General features: G+C 65.8%; 1 protein-coding gene across 1 annotated transcript; it reads left to right on the top strand.

The window, feature by feature from the left end:
- Window positions 1-613: 613 nt before the first annotated feature.
- EFNA2 (ephrin A2) lies at window positions 614-13,714 on the top strand. Its single transcript, XM_032847082.1, has 4 exons — window positions 614-899; window positions 10,028-10,341; window positions 12,389-12,454; window positions 12,964-13,714. The coding sequence occupies exons 1-4, from the start codon at window positions 757-759 to the stop codon at window positions 13,083-13,085; spliced, it is 645 nt and encodes a 214-aa protein (XP_032702973.1). The 5' UTR covers window positions 614-756; the 3' UTR covers window positions 13,086-13,714.
- The last annotated feature ends 377 nt before the right edge of the window (window positions 13,715-14,091 follow it).

Here is a 14,091-nt window from a genome sequence, read left to right on the forward strand (position 1 = left end):
GGGAGCAGGGAGGCAGGGAGTTAGCTCAGCCTAGTTCAGGATGTGGGGTCTGGGTTTAATGATGGAGGGGAGATGGGTGAATCCTCCCTGGGCCTCCTGCCCCTTGCCAGCGGCCAGGCTCTGCAGACTGCCTTGGTGGCCCGATTGCCAGGAACTCGGGGACCCTCGGCCAGGTCCTAGTGAGAATGATCATGGGGAGGGGGTGGCACGAGGCGGGCACACTCCGAGTCCGAGTCCGGTGTCTCCGGGGCAGGACCCCGGCGGGGCTGGGGCGGGGGCGGGGCGGGGGGGGTATGCCCGCAGCAGGCAGCCCCACCGGGGACCGGTCCGGCACGGTTCGGCCAGGCTGGCGGGCGCGCTGGAGGCAGGAGCCCCCGCACCTCCCACCCCCGCGCTCAGACCCCCGCGTGGCCGGGGCGCGGCAGGAGGGGGCGCCCGCGGCCCTCCCGGCGCTCGGGCGGGACAAAGGCCGGAGCCCCGGCCCCTCCCCAGCGGCTGCGGCGGCGGCGGCGGCCCGCGCTGCGAGAGTCCGCGGCCGGGGCCGGCGCCCGGGGCGACCCCGGCGCCTCGCCCGCCGCCGCCTGCCTTCTCGGCGCCCGAGGTCGAGCGCGCCCCGGCGAGGGCGGCCGCGGATCTCCAAGCGCCGGCGCGCCCTCCTCCCGCCCGCCCCGCGCCCGCCCGCTCGGCGGCGGCGGAGGAGGCGGAGACGGCAGGCAGGCGGCGGCCAGGCGAGCGCGGGGCGGCCGGACCGGGGCCATGGCGCCCGCGCAGCGCCCGCTGCTGCCGCTGCTGCTGCTGCTGCTCCCGCTGCCGCCGCCGCCGCCCTTCGCGCGCGCCGAGGACGCCGCCCGCGCCAACTCGGACCGCTACGCTGTCTACTGGAACCGCAGCAACCCCAGGTGAGCGCGGCCGCGCGCGGGGAGGCGGCGCCGGCGCCGGCGCCCCGGGCCCCCCCCACCCCCCCCCGGCCCTCCCGCCGCCCGGGCCGGGCCTCCCCGCCCCGCCTCGGGGCGGCCCCCCGCGCGCTCCGCCTCGGGAGTGGGGGTGCCGGGTCCCGCGCGCCAGCCCCGGGGGAGTTCCGCGCCCCGGAGTTCGGGGGAACTCCCGCTCCTCGTGCATCCCCCCCCCGCGCGCCCACCGGACGCCCTGCACGCCCCGAGCGCCGCTGGCCCCGGAGTTGGGGGACACCCCCTTCCGGCACCCTCAGGAGCTGCTCAGCCCCGAGTTCTTTCCCCGGACTCGGGGGTCCCCCATCCTGGGGCCTCTCCGGGGGGCCCCTGCCGGCGTCATAGTTGGAGGAGATCCCCGGGGAACCTTGTCGCTGAACTGTGCCACATGGGGCACCGTGGCCCCCAGGGCAAGGGGGCCGTGGGTGCGTCCTGCAGTGGGTCCCCACGTGAACTTGGGGAAGTTAATGTATTCCTCCCCGCCAGCCCCTAACTGCCTTCACTCCAGAGGGTCCCTGGTCCTAGCTTTGTAGAGATGGGGAGACTGAGGCTGATGGGGTTCCGGGCCGCATTCTGGGGGTCGGACCCAGCAGCATCCTCTCCCATCCGCCTGGTGCTGGTGGGGAAACCGAGGCAGAGTGGCTCAGTGGCTGGCTCAAGGTCACGGCGAGGGGAGCCAAGCTGGGGTGGGGACCCAGGTGACCTCGTGTCCAGCCTGCTGTGGCTGGCTGAGGTGTCCTGCCTGCCTGCACATCCCCCTCGGTGTCTAGTGCTAAGTGCACTTTGGGGGGCAGCCGAAGTCCCTGGCAGTCGGGGTGAGAAAACTTTGCTGGTGACTGACCATGTCCTGAACATTGGCTGAAGCCTCTGGGCCATCTCTGGCTCTCGGAGGCTGGAGTGCACTGGGGGTCCCATGGGAGATGGGCTTGGAGCTCCTACGGCTTTGGGGTCAGCCCCAGTACTCCTGGCTACACTGTGTTCCCATGGCTGGCTGGGCTGCACATAGGAGCTGGGGAGGCCAGCCTCCCTGCTTCCTGTCCCTGGGTCACTGGTCACTTTCCCTCTGCTTCGAGTGCCAGCAGACACCCTCCAGAGCCCACTGTCCCCTGCCATCTCGGTCCCGTCCCCTGGCGTTCTCCATCCTCGGGCAGAAAGTTGCATAAAGGGCTGTCTTTGAGGCAGACCCTGGGACAAGGGTAGCCAGTGTCCTGCCGTGGGGGGCAGGGAGCTCACCCAGACACCCCCTCAGTTGTCCAGCTGTGGGGTTGGGCCCCGGGGCAGAGGGCAGAGACCCTGGGCTGCAGAGGGACAGCCAGGCCACCAAGGAGCGGGTTCCCTGAGCCGCCTGCCCCGCCAGTTACATGTGGGTTTGATTAAGGCTCTTCACTGCGGCTGAGCGGGGGAGCCCAGTGGGCAGGGGGGGACCCCAGCGGGCAGGGCTTCCCCGGCCCAAGTTTTCGGTTTCAGCTTTGGAATCTCCGTCCCAGGCATAGCCTGTCCTTTGTTCTAGCAAACACCAAACACATGAGGAGCCTCGGATGGGGACGGAAGGGAGTGTTCGGGGCTGCCCGCTGCCCCACCTGCCACGGGGCTGCGGGCAGGATCCCAGCGGGGGGATGGAGGCCACCCCTGGAGCCTGGCCCTGCCCGGCCGCTCGGACACCGTCTGTGGTGAACCTGACAGCCCCCACTCCAACCGGCTGACCGAAGGCCTCGGTGGCCTAGGGAACCCCCAGGAGGAGGCTTGCCGTCTGGGGGTGGCTGGCCTGGAACCCGTGGCCAGGGACAGGGTGTGTGTCGGACACAGGAGTAGGGGTGGTGTTGGGCCTCGGGTCCAAGGGCGCCCAGAATGGAGATTTCCCGAAGGCACAAGTCCCGGGGACATGGCCCAGAGCAGAGATACACGGTCAGTGAGCAGGGCCTGCAGCGGGAGGTGGCCCCACGGGTAGGGACGCGAGACACAGGACCTGCTGGGTTGCCAGCAACTGTGGCAGGTAGAGGTGGGGAAATGCAAGGCCAGGGTGGGGGGCCGTGCCTGAGTGGGAGAGGGGCACACACAAAAGGCGGGCAAGGAAGGGGGTCAGAATGAGGGCTGAGCACACTGGAGTGGGGGTTGGGCGGTCAGTGGAGGAGCCAGAGGCACGGGTGTGCTCACAGGGGAGCGGGCGCAGCCAGGCACGGGCAGTGCTGTGGGGAGGCCGGCCATTCTCGCCCGCCTGGGCCTCGCACCCGCACCGAGGTACAGGGATGCGGCTCCATGTCCCAAACGACATTCTCCTGCCGTGCGCGGCGCGTTCCCCGCACCCCGTGGCACGGCCGTGGTAGGGTGGGGCCCTGCAGTCCAGCCGGTCACCAGGCCCTGGCACCCCCCTGGGTTGGCTGTCCAGCCGTCTGTCCGGCCGGTCCCTCCTGGTCGCCCCTGGGCTGGCCGCTAGGTGTCGGGGCCATGGGTCCCGGGCCAGCCGCCCTCCTGCGGGGCGGGTGTGCAGCGCCGGGAAGCTTCCGTGCGCCTTCCAGTCTCAGGCCGCGTGTCTGGGTGTCGGTGCGGGTTTTCGTCCAGGACATGCCAGGGTCCCAGGGACGCAGGAGAGGCAGGTCTGCGTGTGCGGCAGGGTGACGCATGTGCTCCGTGTGCACGGCGCCCGGCTCTGGCGTGTTTGCACGCGTGTCTGTGTGTGGGATGTGTCTGGTGTCTGGGGGCACGTGGATTTCTTGTGGGGCCGTGGGGGGCGCACACATGTGTCTGGTGTGGCTGGGCGTGGAGTGCACATGTCTGCACATGTGTGTCTGTGTGCATGGCCTGGCCTGGCCGTCCCGGAGCCTCCATGGAGGGGTCTGACCGTCCGCACCGATGGCGGCGTGGCTTGCTGTCCCCGCGGAGGCCCCGCTGTCCTGCTGGAGCTGGCTGTGTCCTCCCCAGGGTGGGTGTGCGTCGGTCCTGGGAGCCCCCAGGCTGCCTGTGCTGTGAGGGGCCGTGGAGGCCCAGGGCTGGCGTCATGCAGGGCGCCCCCCACCCCCAGGAGGCCCCACCTGACGGAGACCGGCCTCCCGAGAGGCCACGGGGCTGGGGGCTGGGGGCTCGAGCCCACCCTCCCCAGGCAGGTCGGGCACACTGAGGGTTGCGTGTGCCTCTGAGTGGGGTCGGGGTGCTTCTGCGTGGGGGAGCTGCGGACAGGAGCATGGCGACTGGAGAAGCGTCTTCTCCGGGGTGCAGGTGCCGGGCGTCCCAGGGCCCCCGGCCCCTCAGCCTCACCCGGGCCTCCAGGGAGGAACGGCTTCTACCGGCTGATGCTGTGGTTTGCCGTGGGAGGGTTTTCTGTTTTGTTCGAGAGAGGTTAGCGTGCCTGGCATCCAGGGCTTGGCGAGCGGGGCCCCGTGGGGCTGGGGGTGCCATGGGGAACCCCGGGAAGCCGGAGGCAGGCGGGGCTGCTGGGAGCCTCCCGTCTCCTCTGTGGAGTGGGGCGGGCCAGTGCGGCACGCAGCCCGCGGGCACAGGGCCCAGGGGCTGGGCTGGCCGAGGCCGTGACCCCGGGGGCTCAGAGGGAAACCCAGAGAGCTCCTGCCGGCCAAACACGAGGGCCTCTGGGGCTCGGCCCCGCATTCGCAGTGACAGCAACTGCGGCCCTGAGAGCGGGTAAGGAGCAGGGAAGTGGGACGGGGTCCGCCAGGGGGTCTGCAAAGGGGTCAGCGATGGGGTCTGCGGAGAGGTCGGCATCAGGGTCCTCGGTGGGGTCTGCGACTGGGTCCGCGGTGGGGCAGCCTGCACTGCGACGCCCCCACCTGCCGGCGGACGGGCGAGGGGTCCTCTGTGTCCCCCGCCTCCGTCCCCCCCCACGGTGGACCGCCGTGGGCAGCATCCACGTGCAGATGAAGAATGAGGCTCGTGGCTGAGGCCCCAGGATACGCTGTATGTGCAGCAGCCTGGGGCCTCCGTCTGCCTGGGGGCGCCGACCCGGGTCCCCCAGCAGACGTCCCTGCGGGGTCCTCAGGACCATGGCCGGAGCTGGCTCTCGGGACAGCAGGTGCACTAAGGCGGTCTGGGAGGCCGAGTCTCTGAGGCCCCATTCCACAGCCCCTAAGCTGGACCCGTGTTTTCCCCGTGACACCCCCCACGCCCCTTCCCCCTCCTTAGGCAGCAGGGACACAGCCAGCCTTGCCCCGTGGTGTGGCTTTGGGGGGATTGTCTCTTCTGGAGCTGGATCCAAAGCAAGGCTTGGCCGGGTCTCCTGCCCCTCGATGCCAGCTGCCGTGCCAGTGGAAGGGCAGAGCCACCTTCCTGCCCCCACACAGCGGAAAGCCAGGTGTGTCTTGGCACAGACTTGGGCGGGGTCTTCACCTTGGCCAGACTTTGAACTCTGGCGGGCCAGCCCTGGCCGGGGTCTCACCCCCAGGCCCGCACTCTTGTCGACAGGGCAGAGGGCTCAGCCGCCGTGCCTCGGTCTTCCAGCTGGACCTGGGGACCGTGGCTTCGAGGGGCTCCGTCCACCACGTGAGCCTGGTTGTCCCCTCAGCTGCCCCCCCTGCCACAGCCCTGCACCCCGTGTGACCTGCCCACCCCGTTATGCGCCGGTGGGGAGGGACTCATCCATGGCCCCGTCGGATGACCCCCTTCCTAGAGGCAGGCGTGTCTGGAGCATCCTGGGGGGCAGGGGTGTCGGAGACCGGCCCCCCCCCCCGCCCAGGCTGCGGCCTGCTTGAGACCCAGGCCCGGAGGCGGGGCTGGCCGTGTGGCTCCCCGCCTCCACGTCTTGTGAGCACCCTGCCTCATTGTTCTACCTCTTGCTTTGGGTTGTCCCGGCACACGGGAGGCCATACTCAGCCTTTCGTGGACTGACCCTGCGTTCCCTCGGGGCCCCAGTCTCGCGGAGGCCCCGCCCAGCGCCCCAGCGCTAGGAGGAAGGGGCCAGGTCTCAGGTGGGGGAGGTGTCTTTCTACCCTCGGAAAGCTAGGGGTGGGTGCTGAGGTCTTGGGGGCCCCCGCTGAGAGTCGGGAGAGGGGCTGGCCCTGCCCCAGCCTGGGCCTCGGCCCTGCTGCCCATTCAGGGCACCCCTTGCTGGGGTCTCGACACAGGCGTCTGCCGGCCCCTTCGCTGGCAGCTGCGACTGGGCTCAGACCAGGGAGACAGTCCCGCATGCAGCAGGGGTGCACAGCACCTTGCCGTCCTGCCCGCCTCACCCCTGCCTCAATTTCTGGTCTGGGGAGGCGGTGCAGCCCTCCCTGCCCCGCTCCCATTTTGGGTGAGACTCCTAATTAGTTGCTTTGCTATTAGTGTCTAATGACTTGACAATGGCCCGATTGAAACTAATTAGCTGCAGGCCCGCGGTGGGGGGGGGGGGGGGGGGGGCAGGGTTGTGCCCACCAGGGGCTGGGAGGGCTGCCTGGAGGAGTGCACAGCGCCGGTGGAGCCGGCAGGCTGAGCAGGAGCGGGTGAAGGTGTGGCAGGGGAGGGGTTGGTGTAGGTCTGAAAGCCTCAGGAGCCCTCTGTCTGGGAACCCATCCCTCGGCAGTCATTAACCCGTTAGTGAGAACTGCTGTCTCGACCGGCTGTTCCCACGGAGCACTTGCCCATCATGCTTCTGCACTAATGGAGAAAATGAAAGCTTTGTCTTGCTCCCACTGGCTTGGTTTTGGGGTTGGGCTCCTCCCCCGCTCAGGCGCCACCCTGAGCAGGGGCCAGGCGCCCGCTCCTGGTTTGCCCGCCAACTTGGAACCCGGAATGCCAACGCAGCAAGGCCATCGCTATTTTAGAGCCGGGGTGGGGGGTGGGATGGAAACAAATGGTCCACTTAGGCAGCCAGAGGCTGGTTCTGGGACCCACCTACCTGGGGTCCTCACCCCACTGGGTCTGCTTCCTATGACTCCAGCCCCTCAAAAACCTTGAGCCTCAGGCCTTCGTTTGGTCAGTGAACATGTGTCAAGGTGCTGTGTACAGGGCCTGTGCTGGCACGGAGGGGAGGGGTGGAGGAGGAGGCTGACCCCCATGGCCCAGGAGGGCAGACCACAGACTGCGTGACAGTAAAAAGTGTGATGACGTTGAAATGGGATATGTGATGAGGTGGAAGGCGCAGGCAGTGGGGACAGCGTGTGCAAAGGCCCTGGGGTCAGGACAGGGCCAGCTGGATGGCAGGTGTGCTAGAAGGGAGTGAGCTGGGAGCAATCACAGGGCAACCAGGGTGGGAACGGTGGGGCCTTTGGACCTCGTGACCTGGGAGGACTGTGGGTTTATTCTGAGCGATGCGGAGCTGTGAGCCACTGGATCACAGGGTCTGATTTACATTCGGAAGAGCAAGCCCTGGATTTTGGGAGGCCGGGGTCCCGGCCTGCCTGCTGGGGCCCATGCATCCAGCCTCTGAACCAGCCAAGCAGCTTCGGCTTCAGACGTTTTTTGGAAGATGAAATGGGAGAGGGGAAGGACGTTGGTCCAGTGCAGGGGAGGAAGGCAGATATTGTGAGAGAAGCACGGGCAGGGGCGGAGTGGGGAGAGCTGCTGAAGTTGGGCAGCCCTACCTCCTGAGAAGGGCCCCACGGAGAGCTAAGCTGTCCTCTCCAGGCTGAGTGTGTAATCCCTGCCTGATGCCAGGGAGGAGAGGGGAAACTGAGGCCCAGAGGGGGCCAGGGCCAGGACGGCAGCTCGGCCCTACACGCCCTACTGGGCACCCCCCTAACTGTGGTTTCTGTGTCTCCACTTCCCCTGCGGGGCTGGGCACTGGCAGTCCCACCAGGCGCTTGGCCCTCGTTGACTGGCGGATCGGCGGGGCTTCCGGTGGGCTGGGAAGGAGCAACAGAGGGGCCTGAAAAAGCCTGTGGGGGTTTCTGCATCGGTCTTGCCCAAGCAACTGGAGAACAGACCCAGCCCGCGAGACAGCCGTGCTTGACCGCAGTCCTCCCTGGCCCTGCCCCGGGCCCACCCTGCCCCGACCTGACCCTGACCCAGGGTGGCTCCACCTCTGCAGGGTCCACAGTGGACATGCCTGGGGTTCCCCCATCAGCCTCAAAGACCGTCCCCACTGCACAGAGTTGGAAACTGAGGCTTCTGAGAAGGAACCACAAGGCCTAGCTGGGTGCCGGCTTGTGCCTGATCAGAACTCTGCCACCCCCACCAGACGCCACTTCCCGAGTCTCCCTGCTCTTTGCCCTGACCTCTGTGGGGGGGGAGCTGAGCTCCCCATTGCTGGACATCCCCAGGAGCACGGAAGGGGCTGGTGACGAGCCTGCTCCCTCCGACGCTCTGACCAGGAATTCTTGGAGCCTCCATCTCAGCCACAGACTTGAAATCACCATGAGACGCTTGTGCAGACTGGGAAACTGAGGCACAAGCGAGCAAGGTCTCCTGCTTGCCTCACTCCCACCGCTGGAGCCCTAGGAGCCCTCTCCCTCGACCGGTGCAGTCTCAGGGACCGCAGGTCCTCTGATAATCCAGCCACCCCCCCAATCAGCATGCCCGGCACGGGGGCCACACCGCTGCTCCCCCGTCCCCCCGCACTGGGGCGGTTGGCATGGCAGAGCTGGAGTCCAAGCCACCAGGCCGTCCCTGCCGTGGACCTCACTGGGGCTCAGTGTCCAAGCCTGTGCGGAGAGGGAGAAGGGGCAGCCCGGGAGCCTGCGCCCCAACCCTCCCTGCTTGGGCCTTTTATGTGCTAATCTCCTCCCCGAGGCCCCCTTGTCCCACCTCACATGACAGGGACCTAGGGGACCACAGCAGGGAGATCGAAGGGCTCCTGGCACTCTAGCCTGAGGCAGTGATGGTGTGGGGGGGCTTCCTGTTCCTCTCTCAGCTGACCGGCTCCGGGGGGGCCCTCCCCAAGGAAGGGGTGCAGGCTGCATGACGGTGGGGGGGACCTCCAGGGCAAAGGTTGGGAAGTAGGGCTGAGGGGCAGAGGTGTCAGGGGTGGGGGAAGCCGCTGCTATGACCAAGAGGCTGGAGGGGACAGTGGCCAAATTCTAGGGGCTCTGGAGTGAGGATCTTGGACTTGTTAGGGTCACAGGGACTGAAGGAGTTGGGACTGGGGGTCCAACCCAGAGCACATCTGAGCTGGGAGGGGGCGTCCTTCACGGGGCACTGAGGCTAGGAGAGGGGTCAGAACTAGCCCCCCGGGGCCCGGAACACCCAGCCTGTGTCCCCACACCCCCCTGTACCTTCTTCTTCTTTTTTTCCCTTATTTATTTATTTTCTTATTTATTTATTTATATTTATTTATTTGTTTATATTATTTCTTATTTATTTATTTATTTATCACAAGTAGGCAGAGAGGCAGGCAGAGAGGCAGGCAAAGAGAGAAGGAAGCAGGCTCCCCGCCGAGCAGAGAGCCTGATGTGAGGCTCAATCCCAGGACCCTGGGACCATGACCCGAGCCAAAGGCAGAGGCTTTAACCCACTGAGCCACCCAGGCGCCCCTTCTTTTTTAAAGATTTTATATTTATTGGACAGACAGAGATCACAAGCAGGCAGAGAGGCAGGCGGGGCGGGGGGGGGCATGGGGGGAAGCAGGCTCCCTGCTGAGCCCCCCCATGTAGGGCTCGATCCCAGGACCCCGAGATCATGACCTGAGCCGAAGGCAGAGGCTTCACCCACTGAGCCCCCCCTCCCCCCCGGCGCCCCCACCCGGTACCTTCTTGGCAGCCAGATTTGCAGAAGGAAAGCTAAGGGGGCTGCCTGTGGGGGGCAGTGTGGGGAGCTTCCTGGAGGAGGGGGCGTGGGGTCAGGCAATAGCGTTTTTCTGGAGACGGAGTTCATGATGGGGGAAACAGCTTGCACCAGCCCTGCTTGCCACAGACCGGCCCAGATGCCCGGCGGTGGGGGGGGCGGGGACGGGAGAGGGGGTCCCAGCGGCGCCGCACCTGCTCGGCGGCCTGCGGTTACCCAGCAGGCCCGGCGACCGCCCCTCCCCCCCAAGCAGGTGGGCGGGAGGCCAGGGCGAGCCCGGACCCCACGGCGGCCTGGGGGTGGGGGGTGGGCACGTGGGCTCGAGCCCTGGAACGTCTCCCCGCGCCCCCGGCCCCCCACTCCCCTCGCACTGACCCGGCCCCCCTCCGGCCCCCCCTCCCCCGACCGGCCCCGGCGCGCGGACCGCGGGGCCGCAGGTTCCACGCGGGCGCGGCGGACGACGGCGGCGGCTACACGGTGGAGGTGAGCATCAACGACTACCTGGACATCTACTGCCCGCACTACGGGGCGCCGCTGCCGCCGGCCGAGCGCATGGAGCACTACGTGCTGTACATGGTCAACGGCGAGGGCCACGCGTCCTGCGACCACCGGCAGCGCGGCTTCAAGCGCTGGGAGTGCAACCGGCCGGCGGCGCCCGGGGGGCCGCTCAAGTTCTCGGAGAAGTTCCAGCTCTTCACGCCCTTCTCGCTGGGCTTCGAGTTCCGGCCGGGCCACGAGTACTACTACATCTGTGAGTGCGCTGGGGTGGGGGCGGGGTGCTGAGTCAGTGCGGGGGGGGGGGGGGGCATGTGCCCTGGTGCTGGAGGCAGAGGCCCCTCCCAGGAAGATGGGGTCTGGGCTGGACTGTCCCCTTGGGGCCCTCCTCCCACCCTGGCCTTTGTCTCCCTGGGCTCAAGCTCTTGAATGGTATTCTTCCAGCAAGCCCCAGAGGCTTGTCAAGGGTCCCCATTTTGCAGGTGGGGAAACTGAGGCTCAGAGGGGCCTTGAGAGTCCGAACCCACAGCTTCCCTTCTGGGACCTCAGTCTCTGGACCAGGCCACCATGGGCTTGTCCAATCCTGAGACCAGGGGTGCTCCCCACCATTGCAGTGAGGAGGGACACAGGCACGGGGAACCTGGTGGGGCAGGGAAGCATGGTCAAAGCCAGTGAGAGGACAAAGCCCGTGTTCTGCCCAACCGCCTGGCTTGGGCAGATATTTCCCAGGTGCCCCCCCAGCTTCCCCCCCGCCACCCAGTCTCCCCCCATCTGGCCCACCTGGCCCAAGATTCCCCAAGGACCTTGGAAGCTGCTTTTCAAGGCTTGGGACCCTCAGGCACACACAGCCCCACACTGGGGCAGAGGGTGGGCTGCCCCTGGCTCTGCTGCCCATGGGGGTGGTCCCAGGGGGCCTCTGTGTGCTTCCCCATAAAGTCCCGGTGGCAGGGCGCGGGGAGGCGGGAACACAGCAGAGCTGGGCCTGGGTTTGGGTCCAGATCGTGCTATGTTCTTCTCCATGAACCTCAGCCAGGATCCTCGGGCCTGGGTGTCACGCCCCACCAACATGGGGGCCTCCGGGTGCCCACCTTGTCACCCGGCTGATGCCTCTGGGCAGCACTGAAGCACCATGGTGTTGTGGGGGTCCCCATTGCTCAGCATCTTGGGGCCTCTGGGGAGCCAGGAGGGGAGCCAGGCTGTGGGCAGAGGCCACCCCTCGCCGCCCTGGTTCCTGCTGCGTCAAATTAAACTGTACAAGCCTCATTCTTCCTTTCTGCTCTATTTGGATTTTTTCCTTTTAATTCAAGGAAAAAGCGGGTGGAGGAAGGGGGAAGAAGGTGTTTAAATTAAGTCCTCATAATATAAGAAAAATTACATTTTTCTTTCCAGGACGGGAGTTTCATAAAGATAATTATTGTAATTATTCGTTCTATCTCTGTGACGAATGTTATTTTTATTACGTGCTTTTTTATCTTCATCTCCCAGCACAAGGGGCTTCTAGAGGGGAGGGCGGAGGAGGCAGCCACCAGGAGGCCTGGCTGTCCGTGTGCGTGAACAGACTTCCCATGTGTGAACCCCACTGGCCCTCACTGGCCTTTGGGCCTCCTTCCCTCTCCCTGTCCTGAGCCCCAAGTCCCCCTCCGTTGTGACTCTGCTGATGCTGCGTTCTACCCCCATCCTCTGCAGGGTACTCTCATGTGGGCCAAAAAGCAGGGAGCAAAAATGGGATGTTAGGCACAAGGCCCGACCATGCTTCTGCCTCCACGTGACCTCTAGCAGTGTGGGTCCCTCTCGGGGGGAGGTGGGAGTGCAGCCTCTGTCCCAGGGGTTACCGGCTTCTGCTGGCTCCCAGATGGAGGCCATCATTTCCAAAGCACATACTGTGTGACAGATGAGGCCCAGATAGGGGGTGACTTGCCCACGGGCACCAGAGAACAGGTATCTGATCCCAGATCAATCATTGGGTTATACTGATTTTTTTTTTGCTGACCTGTTCAATACAAACGCATTTTTGTTCATCACCTTTGAACCTTTCCCTGTGCTGCCGTGGGGTGAGATGGAACCAGACAGACACCTCCATTCTCTCGGGTCCGGGTTCAGCAAAGGAAGGGGCAGGGGGAGTGCGCAGGAGGACTTCTGGGAAACAGAGGGCGTCCTGTCTGGGGCTTTGATGTATGGTCAGGAGTTTTATGGGGGGTGCCTCCCATAGCCTTGGGGGGGTGGGTTGAGCTGCCAGTGTGGGAAATGAGACACGGCCCCAGGAGGTCCCCTACTCCACCAATCCCCGTCTCCCTCTCTTCCAGCTGCCACGCCTCCCAATGCTGTGGACCGGCCCTGCCTGAGGCTGAAGGTTTATGTCCGGCCTACTAGTAAGTCCTCAGGGCACCGTGCAGGGTTCAGTCCCCCACCGTTGTGTCCCGAACCCACAGAACCCACTCTGTGGTCAGCAGGGCCAGAGTGCTCGGAGCACAGCCCTGGGAGTCCCGTGACCTCAGCGATGGCTGCGCCAGCCCCTGCCCAAGCCTCAGTTTCCCCATCTGTAAATGAGGAGAGCGTTTCAGACCCTCAGGAGTACAGGTCAGGACCTGGCCGTGTGCTGAGGCCAGAGCCCTGTTCCCCCAAGAGTGAGCATCAGCGGGGTTTCCTGAGATAGACCTAAAGGGCCCATGTCCTGAACTCTTGAACCATCAGAGCCACATCCAAAGAGGAGGGGGTCTCCACAGTCCCTCGTGACGTCCCCCAGGTGCTGGACACACATGATTTGGCACCTGCTGTTTGCTGTGCTCTGCCCAGTGAAGACGGTCAGAAGTGCCCCAGCTGGGGTGGGGGGCGGGGGGCGGGGCCACCTGATGACCGTTCTGCCTCCGTGTCCCTCCAGACGAGACCCTGTACGAGGCCCCTGAGCCCATCTTCACCAGCAACAACTCCTGCAGTGGCTTGGGGAGCTGCCGGCTCGTCCTCGGCGCAGTGCCCGTGCTGTGGACCCTCCTGGGCTCCTAGTCCCGGCCCGCCTGGACGGCCCTGCCTAGAGACCAGAGAAAGACTCCGATTCTCCCACGGCTGGTGCTGCCCCTGCCAGGCTGGGGGGCTGTCCGCCGCCCCACGACCAGCCCCGCGGGGTGTGTGGCTAAAGACCCCGAGGCCCGAGAGGCCCGGAAGCTGGCCAGTGCCTGGCCAGGCGGGCTCTTCTAGAGTCCCGGAGAAGCCAAGAACCTCTCAGCAGTGCTTTTCTTTTATGGTGGAATCCGAAAGACTTGAGTTTTTAATTTAATTTATTCCTTGCTGTTGCCGGTGACTTTGGGAAGGAAACAGTGGACGGGGGTTGGGGTGGTCCCTGGCCCCCTGGGGCACAGGTCTGGAGACCCCTGGCCTGGTCACTCCATCTGTTGGGTCCGGGCTGGAGCCCGCCCTGGACCACCCGCGAGCCCTGGAACAGGCCGGTCTGAGACCGAAGGGGTGAGTGGCGACCGCCGGCAGGCCCTGGTCCAGGAATCAGACCCGCCTCAGACCCCCGTCCCCTGCCCCACCCCCCTCGCTCCTGGTGACCCCTGCCCAGAGCGGAAATCGGGGATGTGCCACTGGGGGCCTCTTCAGAGTCACAGCCTCCGAGGCTTAGAACCGCTTGGGCCCCCTCCCCCCGCACCGCCCCAGCCTCACCAAGCGCCCCCCACCGCAGGCCGAGAAGACATGACGCTTCTGTAAATAGACTGGGCAACTATACTGTGACTTATTTCTACTGTGCTCCTAAGGACGGCCGGAGAGTTTCTTCTTCTCTTACCCCTTCCTGGGAGGGGGCACTTCTGTTTGGCGAGGGGTGGGGGGACCTTTTAGAGTAGAAGCCACCTTCGCAGTGAGCTCGATTGTCTGTCGGAGCCCCTCCCCCTGCGCTAGGAACTACGTTTATAAGAGAAAACAGGACGACGCAGAATGCGGGGGCCACACTCAGAAAGAGACTCCCGACCCTTTCAAGAAGCAAACGGCATTTATACGGATTTCATATTTCTAC

Source organism: Lontra canadensis, unplaced genomic scaffold, assembly GCF_010015895.1.
Source record: "Lontra canadensis isolate GAN:19392208 unplaced genomic scaffold, GSC_riverotter_1.0 scaffold184, whole genome shotgun sequence".
NCBI classification, from domain to species: Eukaryota; Metazoa; Chordata; class Mammalia; order Carnivora; family Mustelidae; genus Lontra; species Lontra canadensis.